The sequence below is a fragment of the Ranitomeya imitator genome, chromosome 1 (assembly GCF_032444005.1).
Source record: "Ranitomeya imitator isolate aRanImi1 chromosome 1, aRanImi1.pri, whole genome shotgun sequence".
NCBI lineage: Eukaryota > Metazoa > Chordata > Amphibia > Anura > Dendrobatidae > Ranitomeya > Ranitomeya imitator.
This window is the reverse complement of record NC_091282.1, coordinates 894,407,861-894,428,245: the sequence shown is the minus strand read 5'-3', so window position 1 is coordinate 894,428,245 and position 20,385 is coordinate 894,407,861. Positions and strand designations below refer to the sequence as shown.

The window sequence follows — 20,385 nt, the reverse complement described above, 5'->3', positions numbered from 1 at the left end:
CCTTCCTCATATGCGGTCCCTGGTTGCTGCTGTGAAGCTGTCCGTGGGTTGTGAGGTCATTTGCAGCTGGTGCATGACTTTCCACATGGGTAAGTTCATGTAGTTTCAGTCAGGTGCCCTGAGCCTCAGATCCTGCACTGATGGTGCTGTAATGGTTTCTGTTTGTGCTTAGGGCATGCGTAGCCACACCTCCCCTGCTTTTATCAGGGTGAGGGTGTGTACTTCAAATGCTGTTCCCAGCCAATTGCTGAAGGGCAGCTCCTATATAATGTTCCCCTGCCCTATGGGCGGGGCCTGAGCTACTCACAAAGCTCCTGAACTTCGCTATGTGTGTTTGTGTTCCTGCACCTCTCCTGTCTATGTTTTGGTACCAAAGTCCTTGCCTTGATTCCTGTTTTGTCCTGTTCTGGTGCCTGTCCTGGAGGCGGTATATCCAGGCCCGAATCCTTGATCTGTACCTGTCCCGTACCTGAACCTGTCTGAACTGTGTCTGTTGTGATTATGTTCCTGGAATCCCTCTGCATCTGGAGCCTCATTCTTAGTGACTTTGAGTCTCTTGAAACCGGTGTTTCTGCTGAGCATCTACTACACTGTGTTCTGACTTCCATTCGGTGTTAACCCCGTCTTGCTCATGTCTAGTACGGCCGTGCTTGCACCATCACACTTGAGTTCCTTCCTAGGTCCAATGCCCGGAGCCTGATGACCGCAGTCTGGAACCTGATGACCGCTGTCTGGAGCTTGGAGCCTGATGACTCTGGTGATGCCTGTAGGTCGTGTCAGATGTCCGGAACCGAACGACTCCTGTCTGCTGGTGACCCTGGGTCCTGATGTCCTGAGGTCTTTCCTGAGTCCAGATGTCCTGATGTCCTGTCTATATCCTGATGTCTTGCCTGCGCCCTGATGTTCTCGTGTACCCTGATGTCCTGCCTGTGTCCTGATGTCCCGCCTATTTGTGCCTCTGTGATCCGTTGGTGCCTTGGGGTCCACTGGGTGGTACCCTACTGAAGTGTGGAATCGGGAGCCTGACATCATCATGTTTTGTTTATGTACTGTGTGACTTTACTTTAGTAAACTTTACTTTCTCTATACCTTAATTTGTGCTTTGTAATATAGTCCTATGTGTCTCTTTCCTTATCCACATGCTCAGCTGCCACAGAACCCCGGTCGCTGCCCTCCCCTAGTTCAGGTAGGCCGGGTCCCCCTCTGCGGTTTAAAGGGGGTTGGTCGGCTTGGGGGCCTCTATGGGCCGGGCCGCTTCTGTGGCCGCAGCTGATCGTGACAGTAGGTCAAAGAGATGTCCTGAAGAGGCTCAAAAGGAGCTTCCTGCAAGGCACCTAAGACCAAGTTAAGGTCCCAAGTATCCAGGGGGGTAATGTAAGGCAGTACCATGTGAGCGACTCCCTTTAGAAAAGTTTTCACCTGTAAATTGACGGCGATCCTGGCTGAAAAAGAACTGACATGGATGATGTCTGTCTTCTTAGAGTACTTAGTGCAAGCCCTGAATCCAAGCCGGCTTGGAGAAAAGCAATAATGTTAGGGATGAAGTATCATAGTGGGGGAAGCCCATGCTTTCTGCACCATGAAAAGAAGACCTTCCAGGCGTGATGATAGATACGTGCGGAAACGGATTTGTGGGCGCTAATCATGGTAGCGGCAACCTTTTGTGAGAACCCGGCCTGCGTCAGAATCCAAGATTCAATGGCCAGGCCATTAAACACAGGACCCCTGAGTTCTGGTGGTAGAGCAGGCCCTGAGACAGTAGATCTGGGCGTTCTGGAAGCCGCCAAGGGACCTGGGTGAGCAGCTGCACTAGGTCTGTATACCATGACCGACGAGACCAATCTGGAGCAACCAGGATTGCTGGGACTCCCTCTGTCTGGATCTTCCTGACTACCTTCGGGAGAAGTGCCAGAGGGGGAAACAGGTATAGGAGACGAAACTGGTTCCAAGGTAGAACTAACGCGTCCACGGCGATTGCCTGTGGATTTCGATACCGGGCGACAAACCTGGGTACTATGGCATCATTCCGGAAGCCATCAGGTCCACATCCGGGGTTCCCCAGCAATTACATATTTGCTGAAACACCTTGGGATGAAGAGACCACTCCCCGGATGCAAGGGCCTGATGACTGAGAAAATCTGGAGCCCAGTTTTCCTCGCCCAGGATGTGGACTGCCGAAATCACAGAGTAGTTCTTCTCGGCCCAGTCGAGGACCTGTTTTACTTCGTGCATGGCTGTCCTGCTGCGGGTACCCCCTTGATGATTTATGTAGGCCACTGCTTTGGCATTGTCTGATTAAATCCAGACAGGGCAGCCTGCTAGAAGATGATGAAAATGCAACGCCAGTCGAATCGCCCGAATCTCCAATAGGTTGATCAAGAGGGTTGACTCCCGCGAGGACCAGCGTGTGATGGCAAAACACTGCTCCCCAACTGAGAAGACTGGCATCCGTCGTGACTACCAGCCAATGGGCTGGGGAAAAGGGTTTCCCTTGTCGTAGAGAAGGGCTCGTTGACCACCATGCAAGAGCCTGTCTGACCTGGAGAGACAGACGGCACCTGAGGTTGAGAGAATACGGATTCTTGTCCCATGCTGCCTACAATGCATGTTGGAGAGGACGGAAATTGCGCAAAAGGTACTGCCTCTATTGCCACCACCATCCTTCCTACGACCCTCATGCAGCACCGGATTTTATGCTAGATCGGCCGGCAAAGGATCCTCACCTCTTGCCAGAGGGTCCGGACCTTGTCCCAGGGTAGGATTATCAACCCTTGTGAGGTGTTGAAAATCATCCCTAGAAAATAGATTTTCTGAGATGGTACAAGGGACGATTTCACCAGCCACCATAGGCGAGAAATAGTATCCAGAGTAATGCTGACATTTAACTCGCAGGCTCGAAAAGACAGCCCTTTGATAAGCAGGTCGTCTAGATATGGCAAGACGAGTATGCCCGGGAATGCAGGATGGACACCACTGCTGCCATGAGCTTTGTAAATACCCTGGGTGTGGTGGCCAGCCCAAAAGGTAGAGCTGTGAACTGAAAATGTAGGCTGCCTACGGCAAAACATAGAAATTTCTGATGCAGAGGGAATATGGGAATATGAAGATAAACATCTTGAATATCTATTGAGGCTAAGAATTCTCCCTTTTCCATTGCCGCAATGACCGACCGGAGAGATTCCATTCGAAAGTGACGAATGTTGACAAACCTGTTTAAACTTTTCAGGACCAGAATGGGCCTTACAGATCTGTCTTTTTTGGGAACTATAAACAGGTTGGAATAAAACCCCTGAAATCTCTCTTCCTTCGGGACTGGAGTGATGACCCCGCGGAGCCGAGGGGATTCTACAGTTCTGAACAGGGCTTGTACCGGGGATTCTGAACTGGGAAGACGGGAGGGAAGAACCACCATGGGGGGTGACTAAGAAACTCTATTTTGTACCCTGAGGACACTGGTTCTCTTACTCACCTGTCGTGAACCACCGTAAGCCAGGACTGATGAAACAAGAGTAGACAGCCGCCTACTCTGTCGGTGGCGATCGGAGACCGCCTCCAGTTATTTGGCTGAAAACCTATGGGACCTAGATCCCCTTGACCTTGGTAGCTGGGACCGCATTCTTCCCAATGGGTTGGCCCTGTAGGAGATCTGATGATCTCTGTCCTGATTAGGTAGACCTGGGCCAGCGGGGTTTGATGCTGGGGTCCACCTGGAGTTACAAAAGGATTTGAAACATGCCTGAAACTGGCGACGGAAGGGTTGTTTAATCTTTTGCTGTGCGAGAAAATTCTTTTTCCCCCTTGTGGTATCAGAAATGAGCTGATCCAGTTTTTCCCCAAATAATCGACCACCTTGATATGGGAGAGTTGTAAGGGTTTTTTCGAGGTAGAATCCGCCTACCATGTTCTCAACCAAAGAGTCCGTCTAATGGCAATTGCGTTTGCGGCAGCTAATGCTGCACCATTCGCTGCATCCAAAGATGCATTGATCAGGTAGCTCCCAGCTAGAGCTATCTGATTTGAAATCTCTGTCAATTTCCCTGGTCGGTCCCTCTCCTGTAGAGCCTTAGATAAAGATGCTGACCAAGATATCATGGCCTTAGCTACCCAAGTCACTGCAAAAGAGGGCGAGAGGGCAGATCCTGAAACCTCGAAAACTGAACGGGCCAAACTTTCTATGAGCCGATCAGTTGGGTCCCTAATAGAGGAGCCGTTGGGAAGGGATAACAGCGTGTTAGAGGCCACACGAGAAACCGGTGGATCTACCAACGGGGATTCTGCCCACTTGTTACCCAGCTCAGGGGCGAAAGGGTATCTTGTATTTAGAACCTTTTGTCTCGAGAAACGCCTGTCTGGATGCTATCTATGACGTTGTACTAAGTCCTCAAACTCAGGGTGAGTGGAAAACACCCTATGAGGCTGCTTGATCTTCTTGAATGATACCTTATGACCTGAGGCCAAGGTAGATTCATCCTTTATACCCAAGGTTTGGTTGACGGCCTCAATTAGGCTGTCTACTGACTCCTGATAATCAGGTGCCTCAAAATCGAGGGACCCTTCAGAATCGTAGTCTGAACCATGTTCACTAACCTCTGCTGGTGAGGGTGAACGAGAGGCGGAACTCAAGGATGCAGATGCACCTGATGGACCGAGAGACGCTGTATGGGTTCGCTTCCCCCGCGTCTGCCTAGTGAGAGCGCGGCCCCTGCAGGCCGGAGGTTCCAATGAGTCGGAAGACCTCTCCAAGGTAGAAGAATCGCTGTACCTGGCCCCAGCCGGGGTTTGAAGAAACTCGATTGCCTTGGTTAGGGATGCAATAGATTGCGACGAGAACGTGACCCATTCCGGGGGAGAAACTACAGTTTCTGCCTGAGTCGCAGGGGAGGGTTCCTGATTGCGTTCAAAATCGCAGGCCTCACAGAGACGATTACTCTGGGCATACGGAAAAGTGGACCGACAGGCTACACATGCGGTGTATAAAACAGTGTGAGATTTGGTCCTTCTAGACATGGCCCTGCTGATGCTATAAACAGAGTTTTAGATAGGCTGCAGAAAACAGATACTGCAGCTGTCAGGCTGGGGGGAGTAGAACTTACCCCAGTCCTGTGTCCCCGTCCGTCCTGTGGAACCTGTCAAAGGGTGACACAACTGCGCTGTTCCCTTAAAAGGAGCGCTTCCTTGGTGGGTGGTCCCACCAGAAATGGTGGCGTTTTCAGTCCACGGCCTATGGGGATCTGAAGCTGGCCTAAATTTTTCCTCCAAGTTCACTGCGGAGTTGTGGGAGGCGGGGCCTATAGTGATGATGCGGCCGGGAGGGGCGGGGCCTCCGCCCGCGGCCTACCAAGGCAGAAGCCGGGGCCTAGATTTCCCCCCCCAGCATCGCAGCGCCTGCTGTTCCCGGGATGCTGCTGCAGGAACCCTCCCAGCCCCCCACCACGCGATGGAGCTTAAGGTCAGAGGGGGGCTATTAGAAAGGATGGTGCTGGCACCCTAACTCCATCTTCCCTTCAGGGGATGAGGAGAGGGACCGTCCGCCTCCTTGTATCACCGCTGTCTATGCATTAGTGATGAAGTGGAGGCTGCACGGACAGTCCATATGCACCAGTACAGCCTAGGTTTTCATTACCTTAGGGTGGTCAGGGCTGAGACCGGCAAGGGGTCCCACGTTGCGGGAGAGGATACATGGAGGCGACACTCCACGTGCTCGCCCGTTGTTGGTTTGGGGAGATCGGACCCTTTTAAAAGGGTCCGTCGCCCCTTGTCTCATTTCCATGTGATGAGAAAAAAAAATGGAGAGTCTGGAAACCAGACCAGCGCCTCCTTCAGACACTAAGCATAAACTGGGTTTGCCTTCGGCCAGTGTCAGGGTGTATACGACGGAGGAGGAGCTAAACTTTTTTTATGTTTACTTAGTGTCAGCCTCCTGGCAGCAGTAGCATATACACACAGTCCTGTGTCCCCAATGAGGAGAAGGAGAAAATATCATGTCAACCATATCATGTCGACCATAAAGCATCAGGAAGGCAAGAAGACCTTTTTTATTTGGTGAGTGCAAAAATTACATTTTCCTGCCATGGAGTAATTCTTTGACAATTCTCTTTACTGCTGAGCCGCCAATATACTTTCTCATGATCGCTTCCCTTATATTATTAATATCAATTTAGTGAACTACAATGTGTATAAAAAGTCTACACACCACTGTTAAAATGTTTGTCATGTAAACAAAATCATACCAACAAAATTCACTTTGGAACGTTTTCCAACTTTAATGTCACCCATAATGTGTAAAAATCATTGAGAATCAAAATGAAATTATTTTCAGGGGGAAAAAATTTTAAACTAAAATAATTGGTTGCATAAGTGTGATCACCCTCTCATAATTGGGGATGTGGTTGTGTTAAAAAATTGGCCAATCACACTTAAATCCATGTTAATTAGTAGACAGTACATGGCAGCCATCATTTACAGTGATTCTGAGTATCTTGTATAAAGTTTAACTGTTTAAATTTTCCTGATATTCTCTTCATTGCATTTTACAGCAAAAGCCACAGTCCATAAACAGCTTACGACACAGCAAAGCCATCCAATTGTTGAAAATTATCAGTCAGTGGCTTACATTTGGCACAACAGTGACATTACCTTGAACTGGACATTGGCGTATAGCAACATAAAAGGAGTTAGAGGAATTTCTGGCAAGCAAGTACTGGTTGTGCACTGCATGTGAAAGCAATCTCCCAAATTCTTCATATTCTTTTGTGTGGCATAGGGTGTCAAGGTTGAAGCCTTTCCTTACTAAAAAACATCCAAAACTGGTAATGTTTGTAAAAATCTACATAAAGTCTGCCAAAAGCATGTAGGAACCCATGTTATCGTCTGATGACACAAAGTTTCAGCTTTTTGATCATAATTCCAAAAGGTATGTTTAGTGCCAAGCCAGCACTGCGCAAAACAAAAAAAACACCATACCCTCAGTGAAGCATGGTGGAGGCATCTGGTTTTTGGCAGCTGGAACTGGGGATTCAAGGTGGAGAGAATTATGAACTGTTCCAAATATCAGTCAATTATGCATCAAAACTTTCAGACATCTGCTAAAAAGCTTAAGACAAAGAAGAATTTCACCTTTCAGCACAACACCAACAACCCTAAGCATATCTCGAAATCAACAAAAGAATGGTTTCATCAGAAGATCAAAGTTTTGCAATGGCCCAGCTAGACTTTAATCCAATTGGAAATCTGTGGAAGAGGGCAATAGATAGGAGATACCCTTGAAATCTGACAGATTTGTAGAGCTGCTACAAGAATGATAGGACAGATATTGACAATTCTAGATGTAAAATGCTGATAGACTCCTATTCAAAAAGACTGAATGAAGTCATAATTTCAAAGGGCATTAGTTTAAGGGCGTGAATATGTATGCAACCACATTATTTTAGTTTTTGTTCATATTTTTCAACCAAAAAAGATTTCAGCTTATTTTTCAATTCAATATTTCAATTTAATTTTAAAATTTGGAAAAAGTTCTGAAATGATTCTTCTTTACAACCGGTGTGTAGACTTTGTATATACACTATAACCGTGTTTGGATTTAAATAGAAAGAGATTAGTTGTTATGAACAATTTACCTTTACACCAGTTTTGTTAAATCTCTTTTTTATGTATTTCTATTGATTTCAGATGGTATGCAACAGAAGAAGTCGTGCTAAAGACTCATATTTAGTACACAAACTATTGTAAAGCACACAGTACAACAAGCTTATGCCAGATTGGATAACCTATTATTGCATATCCTTTATCAATAAAGTATATGATTCATTTTGAAAGCAACAATATGACATTATATTAATAATTACCTGTAAGTCCAGTGTGCGCTGTAACCTCAAGCGCATAGTTTCTTGCTCCAGGAGCTGAATTACTGCTTGGCATTCTGATAACTGTAACAAAGTCTGTAATGCATAGATGCAGAGATATCAGTCCACATGAGCTTTATATCGCGTCATTGATTCCACAGCACTATGCAGACATGATCATCGCTCTCCCCATTGGGACTCACAATCTACATTCCCTATCAGTATGTCTTTGGAGTGTAGGAGGAAACCGGAGAACCCAGAGGAAACCCACACAAACATGGGTAGAACATACAAACTCCTTGCAGATGTTGTCCTTGGTGGGATTTGACCTCAGGACCCCAGTGCTGCAGGGCTGTATGTACATATGTATTAATATAATATAAACATCTGAAAACATTCCCTGTCAATCGTTGCGATGTTTGCAAATTAATTTATAACATATTATCCTGATATGATACATTCATCAAGAATGTTAGGATAATGCCTTATTTACATCATCCTTGCATACCATACTATAAACTTGCCATTAAAATGGTTTTCCAGTACTATGTAATCGACAATTTATGCTTGTGATTAGAGTTGAGCGACCTTGACCTTTTTAGAGTCGAGCCGGGTTTCGCGAAACCCGACTATCTCAAAAGTCGGGTCGAGTGAAATCGGCCGATTATGGCGAAAAGTCGGGATCGACCGAAACACGAAACCCAATGCAAGTCAATGGGGCAGCATAGTCGGCAGTGAGTGGGGGCCAGGAAAACACCTAGAGTGCCCATTTTAATGTCAAAACCATCCATTCTTCTTAATGAAGCTTGTCAAGCGTAATTTACCTTATAATAATTGGAAGGCATTTGAAATTGGGGGTCATTTGGCTAAAGTTGTGTGGGGTAGGGCTGGTTCAAGTAATTAGTGGGCCCAGGAAATCTGGACCACGTCACGGCAGTGGAGCAGGGAGAGGTAAGTATTTCAACTTTGCAAGTGCTGTGATCCTGAGCAAGCAGGGGGGGCCCACTTGTTGGCATTGGCACTGGCACAGGGCCCCTCAAAGTACAGCGGTGTGTTTGCACGGCGGGGGCGCCTCCCACCGGCAGCAACACTTTTGCATACTATGAGAGGCCCTGTGCCAGTGACGTCGCCAACTAGTATTCCTCCCCCCACCTGATGAAGGAACCTGCACTTTCATCTGCACCTTCCTCTTTGTCCCCGTGTAAGGTGGTATGGTATGCGGGAAGAGCAACCTGACTTTCAGCAGGGTCACAATGTTGTTGTGTAGCATGCACGGGGAATGTTGCGTTATGGGTCAATGTACCAGCAGACTCATCTATCACTGGCTGGGCAATGGGCACGATGAAGTGGAAACACAGATATAGGCCCAAAGAATAAAGTGGGCTAAATGCAGTTCAAAATTGGTAACACAGGAATAACCAGGGGGCATTGCAGTGGAGGACAACTGGAATGAGAGGCTGACACAGAGAGTAGGGCCAAATCAGTAAGTAGTCGAAATGCAGTTCAAAATTGGCAACCGTAGTAAACAGGCGGCACAGCTTTGTTCAGTGGAGGAGAACAGCAAGGAGTGGCAGACACCGATAGTAGGCCCCAACCCAACTAGTAGGCCAAATGCAGTCTAACATTAACAACTACTTAACGAGAGCCTGAAAATGGAATTTCAGGACAGGAAACCAGGAGAACAGCAAGGAGTGGCAGACACCGATAGTAGGCCCCAAACCAACTAGTACGCCAAATGCAGTTGTTCCATTTAACCACAATTTAATGAGAGCCTGAAGATAGAAGCTCAGGAAAGGCAACCTGGGGAACACCTTGGAGTGTAACACACCATCTCTCTCCACCCCATACCCATTTTGTAGGCCTAATGCAGTGTACTTTTCTACAACTACTAAACGAGAGTCGGAAGACCGAAGCAATGGCAAGGAAACCTGGGGAACACCTTGGAGTGTAACACACCCTCTCTCTACACCCCATACCCAATTTGTAGGCCTAATGCAGTGTAGTTTCCAAGAACTACTAAACGAGAGCCGGAAGATCGAAGCTCAGGAAAGGCAACCTGGGGAACACCTTGGAGTGTAACACACCCTCTCTCTACACCCCATACCCAATTTGAAGGCCTAATGCAGTGTAGTTTCCAAGAACTACTAAACGAGAGCCGGAAGATCGAAGCTCAGGAAAGGCAACCTGGGGAACACCTTGGAGTGTAACACACCCTCTCTCTACACCCCATACCCAATTTGAAGGCCTAATGCAGCGTAGTTTCCAACAACTACTAAACGAGAGCCGGAAGATCGAAGCTCAGGAAAGGCAACCTGGGGAACACCTTGGAGTGTAACAAACCCTCTCTCTACACCCCATACCCAATTTGTAGGCCTAACGCAGCGTAGTTTCCGACAACTACTAAACGAGAGCATGAAGATCGAAGCTCAGGAAAGGCAACCTGGGGAACACCTTGGAGTGTAACACACCCTCTCTCTACACCCCATACCCAATTTGAAGGCCTAATGCAGTGTAGTTTCCAAGAACTACTAAACGAGAGCCGGAAGATCGAAGCTCAGGAAAGGCAACCTGGGGAACACCTTGGAGTGGAACACACCATCTCTTTACACCCCATACCCAATTTGAAGGCCTAATGCAGCGTAGTTTCCAACAACTACTAAACGAGAGCCGGAAGATCGAAGCTCAGGAAAGGCAACCTGGGGAACACCTTGGAGTGTAACACAACGTCTCTCTACACCACGGAAGGGCTGATTCTTAGGAAGGAAGGCTGTTGGAAATAAGCATTGCGCGTCCGAGGGTGATTATATTCTTATTAGGTATATACTCACCCTCGGACGCGCCCTGCTTCTTTATTTGGAATGAATGTTTATTTGCAATGTGGTGTTGACTTTCTCTATTATTTTGGTAATTAATGATTTTATTATTTTCATTGTTTTGCATCTTCTCGGCAATAATATAAAGAAGACGCGACAGGACAACACTCGGTGGATGCCATATCTGTGTTTTCAATTTAAAAAACCTTTCAGTTAACTACTTGCAGGAGAAAGTAATTGTAGCTGGTGGCCATTTTTAGTACTGTACCAGATTTTAGTTGTGTGTTTGTTTTTAATGTTAAAATGTCTGCATTTGATATCTCACCAATATTTTCTTTTTTATAAGCAAAATACTTTTTTTTTTATTTTATGATGTTGGTTCAAGGGGTACACGGGCAGCAGTAGACAGGTCAGTGGAGGCCTAGTGGAAGGAGGGACCGCAGACAGGCTTCGAAGCCCTAACATAATAAATTGGGCTGCCTGTAGGCAATTTAAAATTGGTTCCAGGGGAACACGGGCAGCAGTAGACAGGTCAGTGGAGGCCTAGAGGAAGGAGGGACCGCAGATGCGCCAATGTTTCCCCCATACCAAATTTGTAGGCCTAATGCAGTGTAGTTTCCAACAACTACTAAACGAGAGCCGGAATATCGAAGCTCAGGAAAGGCAACCTGGGGAACACCTTGGAGTGTAACACACCCTCTCTCTACACCCCATACCCAATTTGAAGGCCTAATGCAGTGTAGTTTCCAAGAACTACTAAACGAGAGCCGGAAGATCGAAGCTCAGGAAAGGCAACCTGGGGAACACCTTGGAGTGTAACACACCCTCTCTCTACACCCCATACCCAATTTGAAGGCCTAATGCAGCGTAGTTTCCAACAACTACTAAACGAGAGCTGGAAGATCGAAGCTCAGGAAAGGCAACCTGGGGAACACCTTGGAGTGTAACAAACCCTCTCTCTACACCCCATACCCAATTTGTAGGCCTAATGCAGCGTAGTTTCCGACAACTACTAAACGAGAGCATGAAGATCGAAGCTCAGGAAAGGCAACCTGGGGAACACCTTGGAGTGTAACACACCCTCTCTCTACACCCCATACCCAATTTGAAGGCCTAATGCAGTGTAGTTTCCAAGAACTACTAAACGAGAGCCGGAAGATCGAAGCTCAGGAAAGGCAACCTGGGGAACACCTTGGAGTGTAACACACCCTCTCTCTACACCCCATACCCAATTTGAAGGCCTAATGCAGCGTAGTGTCCAACAACTACTAAACGAGAGCCGGAAGATCGAAGCTCAGGAAAGGCAACCTAGGGAACACCTTGGAGTGTAACACACCCTCTCTCTACACCCCATACCCAATTTGAAGGCCTAATGCAGTGTAGTTTCCAAGAACTACTAAACGAGAGCCGGAAGATCGAAGCTCAGGAAAGGCAACCTGGGGAACACCTTGGAGTGTAACACACCCTCTCTCTACACCCCATACCCAATTTGAAGGCCTAATGCAGCGTAGTTTCCAACAACTACTAAACGAGAGCCGGAAGATCGAAGCTCAGGAAAGGCAACCTGGGGAACACCTTGGAGTGTAACACACCCTCTCTCTACACCCCATACCCAATTTGAAGGCCTAATGCAGTGTAGTTTCCAAGAACTACTAAACGAGAGCCGGAAGATCGAAGCTCAGGAAAGACAACCTGGGGAACACCTTGAAGTGTAACACAACGTCTCTCTACACCACGGAAGGGCTGATTCTTAGGAAGGAAGGCTGTTGGAAATAAGCATTGCGCGTCCGAGGGTGATTATATTCTTATTAGGTACATACTCACCCTCGGACGCGCCCTGCTTCTGTATTTGGAATGAATGTTTATTTGCAATGTGGTGTTGACTTTCTCTATTATTTTGGTAATTAATGATTTTATTATTTTCATTGTTTTGCATCTTCTCGGCAATAATATAAAGAAGACGCGACAGGACAACATTCGGTGGATGCCATATCTGTGTTTTCAATTTAAAAAACCTTTCAGTTAAATACTTGCAGGATAAAGTAATTGTAGCTGGTGGCCATTTTTAGTACTGTACCAGATTTTAGTTGTGTGTTTGTTTTTAATGTTAAAATGTCTGCATTTGATATCTCACCAGTATTTTCTTTTTTATAAGCAAAATACTTTTTTTTTATTTTATGATGTTGGTTCAAGGGGTACACGGGCAGCAGTAGACAGGTCAGTGGAGGCCTAGTGGAAGGAGGGACCGCAGACAGGCTTCGAAGCCCTAACATAATAAATTGGGCTGCCTGTAGGCAGTTTAAAATTGGTTCCAGGGGAACACGGGCAGCAGTAGACAGGTCAGTGGAGGCCTAGTGGAAGGAGGGACCGCAGACAGGCTTCGAAGCCCTAACATAATAAATTGGGCTGCCTGTAGGCAATTTAAAATTGGTTCCAGGGGAACACGGCAGCAGTAGACAGGTAAGTGGAGGCCTAGTGGAAGGAGGGACCGCAGACAGGCTTCGAAGGCCTAACATAATAAAATGGGCTGGCTGTAGGCAATTTAAAATTGGTTCCAGGGGAACACGGGCAGCAGTAGACAGGTCAGTGGAGGCCTAGTGGAAGGAGGGACCGCAGACAGGCTTCGAAGGCCTAACATAATAAAATGGGCTGGCTGTAGGCAATTTAAAATTGGTTCCAGGGGAACACGGGCAGCAGTAGACAGGTAAGTGGAGGCCTAGTGGAAGGAGGGACCGCAGACAGGCTTCGAAGGCCTAACATAATAAATTGGGCTGCCTGTAGGCAATTTAAAATTGGTTCCAGGGGAACACGGGCAGCAGTAGACAGGTAAGTGGAGGCCTAGTGGAAGGAGGGACCGCAGACAGGCTTCGAAGGCCTAACGTAATAAAATGGGCTGGCTGTAGGCAATTTACAATTGGTTCCATGGGAACACGGGCAGCAGTAGACAGGTCAGTGGAGGCCTAGTGGAAGGAGTGACGGCAGACAGGCATCAAAGGCCTAACATCATAACATTGGGCTGTAGGCAATTTAAAATTGGTTCCAGGGGTACACGGGCAACAGTGGTCTGGTCAGTGGAAGTCTAGTGGAAGGAGTGACGGCAGACAGGCTAAGAAGGCCTAACATAACAAAATTGGGCTGGCTGTAGGCAAGTTTAAATTGGTTCCAGGGGAACACGGCCAGCAGTGGCCTGGTCAGTGTAGTAGTTGTAGAAAGAACGGACCGCAGACAGGCTTCGAAGGCCTAACATAACAAAAATGTCAAAACAATGGTATTGTCAGTGCCAGGCATTGAAGGATGTCAGCGCATAGACTAAACATTGGTGAAGCTGTGAGAGATAATTTTGCTAGTGGTAGAGCACTGTTTGAGCTGGGGGGGGAACTGTCTTGTGGCCGGCGGTACAGGCCCAGGGCCCCTCATATTACAATGGTGTGTCTGACGTTGGGTGCGCACCACCACCGCCAGAGACACTTTATTGTACTATGAGGGACCCAGTGGCAGTGCCGTCGACCAAAAGCGGGCACACCCACCTCTTCAGACAAACAGCACTCTCACGGGTGCTGGCGCAAAGTGGCGATACCACGGCCCCGTGTGGAGAGTTTGGCCATTTTGTTAGGAGTAAACATGTCGTATGCTGGACAATCAGGTGCAGAAAATTACGAGATTGGAAAAGTCATTCAGAAGAGTCCACAGGCAAGACCTTTTCATAGGAAAGTTAGGTGTCAGCCGGGCAAGGTGGGGCAAAAGATTTCGAAATCCAGTTGTGGTTCATTTTAATGAAGGTTAGATCATCTACATTTTGGGTAGCCAGACGAGTCCTTTTTTCAGTTAGTATTGAACCTGCAGCACTGAATACTCTTTCTGATAGGACACTAGCTGCCGGGCAAGCAAGCTCCTGCAATGCATATTCTGCCAATTCTGGCCAGGTGTCTAATTTGGATGCCCAGTAATCAAATGGGAATGACGGTTGAGGGAGAACGTCGATAAGGGATGAAAAATAGTTTGTAACCATACTGGACAAATGTTGTCTCCTGTCACTTTGAATTGATGCTGCAGTACCTGTCCTGTCTGCGGTCATAGCAAAATCACTCCACAACCTGGTCAGAAAACCCCTCTGGCCAACGCCACTTCTGATTTCTGCCCCTCTAACACCTCTGGTCTGCTGGTCCCTGGAGCTCGTGTGAGAACGATCACGGGCGCTGTGTGCAGGGAATGCCAGAAGCAAACGGTCAACAAGAGTTGATTGTTTTGTTGCTAATATTAGTTCCAAGTTCTCATGTGGCATAATATTTTGCAATTTGCCTTTATAGCGAGGATCAAGGAGGCAGGCCAACCAGTAATCGTCATCGTTCATCATTTTTGTAATGCGTGTGTCCCTTTTGAGGATACGCAAGGCATAATCCGCCATGTGGGCCAAAGTTCCAGTTGTCAAATCTGCGGTTGTGCTTGGTTGAGGGGCAGTTGCAGGCAAATCTACGTCACTTGTGTCCCTCAAAAAACCAGAACCCGCCCTTGCCACTCCACCAATTTCCAATGACCCCGGGAAAGCTTCCTCCTTAAAAATATACTCATCCCCATCATCCTCCTCATCCTCCACCTCCTCTTCGCCCGCTACCTCGTCCTGTACACTGCCCTGACCAGACAATGGCTGACTGTCATCAAGGCTTTCCTCTTCCTCTGGTGCAGACGCCTGATCCTTTATGTGCGTCAAACTTTGCATCAGCAGACACATTAGGGGGATGCTCATGCTTATTATGGCGTTGTCTGCACTAACCAGCCGTGTGCATTCCTCAAAACACTGAAGGACTTGACACATGTCTTGAATCTTCGACCACTGCACACCTGACAACTCCATGTCTGCCATCCTACTGCCTGCCCGTGTATGTGTATCCTCCCACAAAAACATAACAGCCCGCCTCTGTTCGCACAGTCTCTGAAGCATGTGCAGTGTTGAGTTCCACCTTGTAACAACGTCTATGATTAGGCGATGCTGGGGAAGGTTCAAAGAGCGCTGATAGGTCTGCATACGGCTGGAGTGTACAGGCGAACGGCGGATATGTGCGCAAAGTCCACGCACTTTGAGGAGCAGGTCGGATAACCCCGGATAACTTTTCAGGAAGCACTGCACCACCAGGTTTAAGGTGTGAGCCAGGCAAGGAATGTGTTTCAGTTGGGAAAGGGAGATGGCAGCCATGAAATTCCTTCCGTTATCACTCACTACCTTGCCTGCCTCAAGATCTACAGTGCCCAGCCACGACTGCGTTTCTTGCTGCAAGAACTCGGACAGAACTTCCGCGGTGTGTCTGTTGTCGCCCAAACACTTCATAGCCAATACAGCCTGCTGACGTTTGCCAGTAGCTGCCCCATAATGGGAGACCTGGTGTGCAACAGTGGCAGCTGCGGATGGAGTGGTTGTGCGACTGTGGTCTGTGGACGAGCTCTCGCTTCTGCAGGAGGACGAGGAGGAGGAGGAGGAGGAGGGGGTGCGAACGGCTACAGCCAACTGTTTCCTAGACCGTGGGCTAGGCAGAACTGTCCCAAACTTGCTGTCCCCTGTGGACCCTGAATCCACCACATTTACCCAGTGTGCCGTGATGGACACGTAACGTCCCTGGCCATGCCTACTGGTCCATGCATCTGTTGTCAGGTGCACCTTTGTGCTCACAGATTGCCTGAGTGCATGGACGATGCGCTCTTTAACATGCTGGTGGAGGGCTGGGATGGCTTTTCTGGAAAAAAAGTGTCGACTGGGTAGCTCGTAGCGTGTGTTGTGAATTCTGTGGCTGAGTTCACTTCTGTGGTCACAAGTGGTATTGCAGTCTCTGGGCTTCCTCCCTCAGGTGTTTTGGTGAGCTCGTTGGCTGCCTTGCTATTTAGCTCCACCTGAGTCTGTCTTCCTTGCTCCTTGTCAATGTTCCAGTGTTGGATCTGAGCTACTGCATCTTTCCTTGGGCCTGCTGCTCTGCTAGATAAGTGCTTCTAGTTTGTTTTCTGTTTTTTCTGTCCAGCTTGCTATTAACTTTTGCTGGAAGCTCTGAGAAGCAAAGGGGTGCACCGCCGTGCTGTTAGTTCGGCACGGTGGGTCTTTTTGCCCCTTTGCGTGGTTTTCGTTTTAGGGTTTTTTGTAGACTGCATAGTTCTCTTTGCTATCCTCGCTCTGTCTAGAATATCGGGCCTCACTTTGCTGAATCTATTTCATTCCTACGTTTGTCTTTTCATCTTGCTAACAGTCATTATATGTGGGGGGCTGCCTATTCCTTTGGGGTATTTCTCTGAGGTAAGTCAGGCTTGTATTTCTATCTTCAGGCTAGTCAGCTCCTCAGGCAGTGCCGAGTTGCATAGGTAGTTGATAGGCGCAATCCACTGCTGCTTATAGTTGTGTGAGGATAGATCAGGTACTGCAGTCTACAGAGATTCCACGTCTCAGAGCTCGTCCTATTGTTTTTGGTTATTGCCAGATCTCTGTATGTGCGCTGATTACTGCACGCTGTGTTGCCTGATTGCCAGCCATAACAAGCGTGGTACAGTGTAGTCCATCAGGTCTTTGAAAGCTTCGCTTTCAACTAACCGGTAGGGCATCATCTCTAACGAGATTAGTCTAGCTATGTGGGCGTTCAAACCCTGTGTACGCGGATGCGAGGCTAAGTACTTCCTTTTTCTAACCATAGTCTCATGTAGGGTGAGCTGGACTGGAGAGCTGGAGATCGTGGAACTAGCGGGGGTGCCGGTGTACATGGCAGACTGAGAGACGGTGGGAGATGGTATTGTTGCCGCCGGTGCCCTAGATGCAGTGTTTCCTACTACGAAACTGGAGATTCCCTGACCCTGACTGCTTTGGCCTGGCAAAGAAACCTGCACAGATACTGCAGGTGGTGCAGAAAATGGTGGCCCTACACTGCCGGAAGGGATGTTGCGTTGATGAGTAGCTTCATTGGCCGAGGGTGCTACAACCTTAAGGGACGTTTGGTAGTTAGTCCAAGCTTGCAAATGCATGGTGGTTAAATGTCTATGCATGCAACTTGTATTGAGACTTTTCAGATTCTGCCCTCTGCTTAAGGTAGTTGAACATTTTTGACAGATTACTTTGTGCTGATCAATTGGATGTTGTTTAAAAAAATGCCAGACTGCACTCTTTCTAGCATCGGATACCTTTTCAGGCATTGCAGACTGAGCTTTAACCGGATGGCCACGCTGTCCTCCAACAGGTTTTGACTTTGCCACGCGTTTTGGCCAAGATACGGGCCCGGCAGATGGAACCTGTTGCGATGTTGATGCCTGCTGCGGCCCCTCCTCCTCCGCTTCAGAACTGCTGTCGCCTGCACCCTGTTCCCCCAATGGCTGCCAATCGGGGTCAAGAACTGGGTCATCTATTACCTCTTCTTGTAGCTCGTGTGCAACTTCGTCTGTGTCACCGTGTCGGTCGGTGGTATAGCGTTCGTGATGGGGCAACATAGTCTCATCAGGGTCTGATTCTTGATCATTACCCTGCGAGGGCAATGTTGTGGTCTGAGTCAAGGGACCAGCATAGTAGTCTGGCTGTGGCTGTGCATCAGTGCACTCCATGTCAGATTCAACTTGTAATGGGCATGGACTGTTAACTGCTTCACTTTCTAAGCCAGGGACGGTATGTGTAAAGAGCTCCATGGAGTAACCCGTTGTGTCGCCTGCTGCATTCTTCTCTGTTGTTGTTTTTGCTGAAGAGGACAAGGAAGCGACTTGTCCCTGACCGTGAACATCCACTAACGACGCGCTGCTTTTACTTTTACCAGTTTCACGAGAGGAGGCAAAAGAGCTAGAGGCTGAGTCAGCAAGATAAGCCAAAACTTGCTCTTGATGCTCCGGCTTTAAAAGCGGTTTTCCTACTCCCAGAAAAGGGAGGGTTCGAGGCCTTGTGTAGCCAGACGACGAACCTGGCTCCACAGCTCCAGACTTAGGTGCAATATTTTTTTTCCCACGACCACCTGATGCTCCACCACTACCACTACCCTCCTTACCAGCTGACAATGAACGCCCCCGGCCACGACCTCCTCCACCAGACTTCCTCCAAACGAACGGTATTTGTTGCTGTCACACAACTTACACGGTGAGCTATAACTTCAGTATGATTTAGCTACCCCTTTACAGGTGGGTGAGACCACAACGAAAATCAGCCACAATGTTACACACTCTGTTGTTGTTGGCAACAAATGAGATGGCACACACGCAGGACTGTCACTGAAGCGCAAATGTAAATATTTATCTCCCACTGATTTGTGTTTGTTTTTTTTAAAAGGGAGACTTCAGAAAAAAAAAAAATTAAAAAAAAATTATTTTTTACAGAAGAATTTATAAAACAAATAAAATGAAATGATTGTTTCAGGGAGAATTTAGGGAAAAAAAAAAAAAAAAGGCTTTGTAGGGCCCACTGAGTGAGAGAGGATGCACACAGGAGTCAGGAGTGGCACACAAGCCCAGAGGCCAATATTAATCTCCCACCGATTGATTAAGTTATTTTTTTTGGTAGATTTTGGAACCCAAATCAAGCAAAAAAATTAATAGGCTTTCTATGGCCCACAATTGGGGAGAGAGAGAGAGATGGCACACCCAGGAGTCAAGACTGGCACACAAGCAGAAGGGGCAATATGAATCTCCCACAGATTTTTTTTTTTTTTTTTTTTTTCAGGGAGATTTGAGAGAAAAAAAATACAAAAAAAATGATTTTTTTTCAGGAATAATTTAGAAACCAAAGAAAATAAAATGATTGTTTCAGGGAGAATTTAGAAAACAAATAAAACAAAAAATAGGCTTTCTAGGGCCCACTGAGTGACAGATGACGCACACAGGAGTCAGGAGTGGCACACAAGCCCAGAGGCCAATATTAATCTCCCACTGATTGATTTAGTTATTTTTTTTGGTAGATTTTGGAACCCAAATCAAGCAAAAAAATTAATAGGCTTTCTATGGCCCACAATTGGGGAGAGAGAGAGAGATGGCACACCCAGGAGTCAAGACTGGCACACAAGCAGAAGGGGCAATATGAATCTCCCACAGATTTTTTTTTTTTTTTTTTTTTTCAGGGAGACTTTAGAGAAAAAAAAATACAAAAAAAATGATTTTTTTCAGGAATAATTTAGAAACCAAAGAAAATAAAATGATTTTTTCAGGGAGAATTTAGAAAACAAATAAAACAAAAAATAGGCTTTCTAGGGCCCACTGAGTGACAGATGACGCACACAGGAGTCAGGAGTGGCAGACAAGCCCAGAGGCCAATATTAATCTCCCACTGATTGATTTAGTGATTTTTTTTGGTAGATTTTGGAACCCAAATCAAGCAAAAAAATTAATAGGCTTTCTATGGCCCACAATTGGGGGGAGAGAGAGAGATGGCACACCCAGGAGTCAAGACTGGCACACAAGCAGAAGGGGCAATATGAATCAACCACAGATTTTTTTTTTTTTTTTTCAGGGAGACTTTAGAGAAAAAAAAATACAAAAAAAATGATTTTTTTCAGGAATAATTTAGAAACCAAAGAAAATAAAATGATTTTTTCAGGGAGAATTTAGAAAACAAATAAAACAAAAAATAGGCTTTCTAGGTCCCACTGAGTGACAGATGACGCTCACAGGAGTCAGGAGTGGCACACAAGCCCAGAGGCCAATATTAATCTCCCACTGATTGATTTAGTGATTTTTTTTGGTAGATTTTGGAACCCAAATCAAGCAAAAAAATTAATAGTCTTTCTATGGCCCAC

The 20,385-nt window shown here is 47.0% G+C and overlaps 1 protein-coding gene across 1 annotated transcript in view; it reads right to left on the bottom strand.

Annotated features, from left to right (window-relative positions):
• The window catches only part of CCDC158 (coiled-coil domain containing 158), a 193,180-nt gene that overhangs the window by 97,392 nt on the left and 75,403 nt on the right, over positions 1–20,385 (bottom strand). The window contains exon 17 of the mRNA XM_069743236.1: positions 7,848–7,940. Coding sequence (XP_069599337.1) covers positions 7,848–7,940 — 93 coding nt within the window. The remainder of the gene's footprint in view (positions 1–7,847; positions 7,941–20,385) is intronic.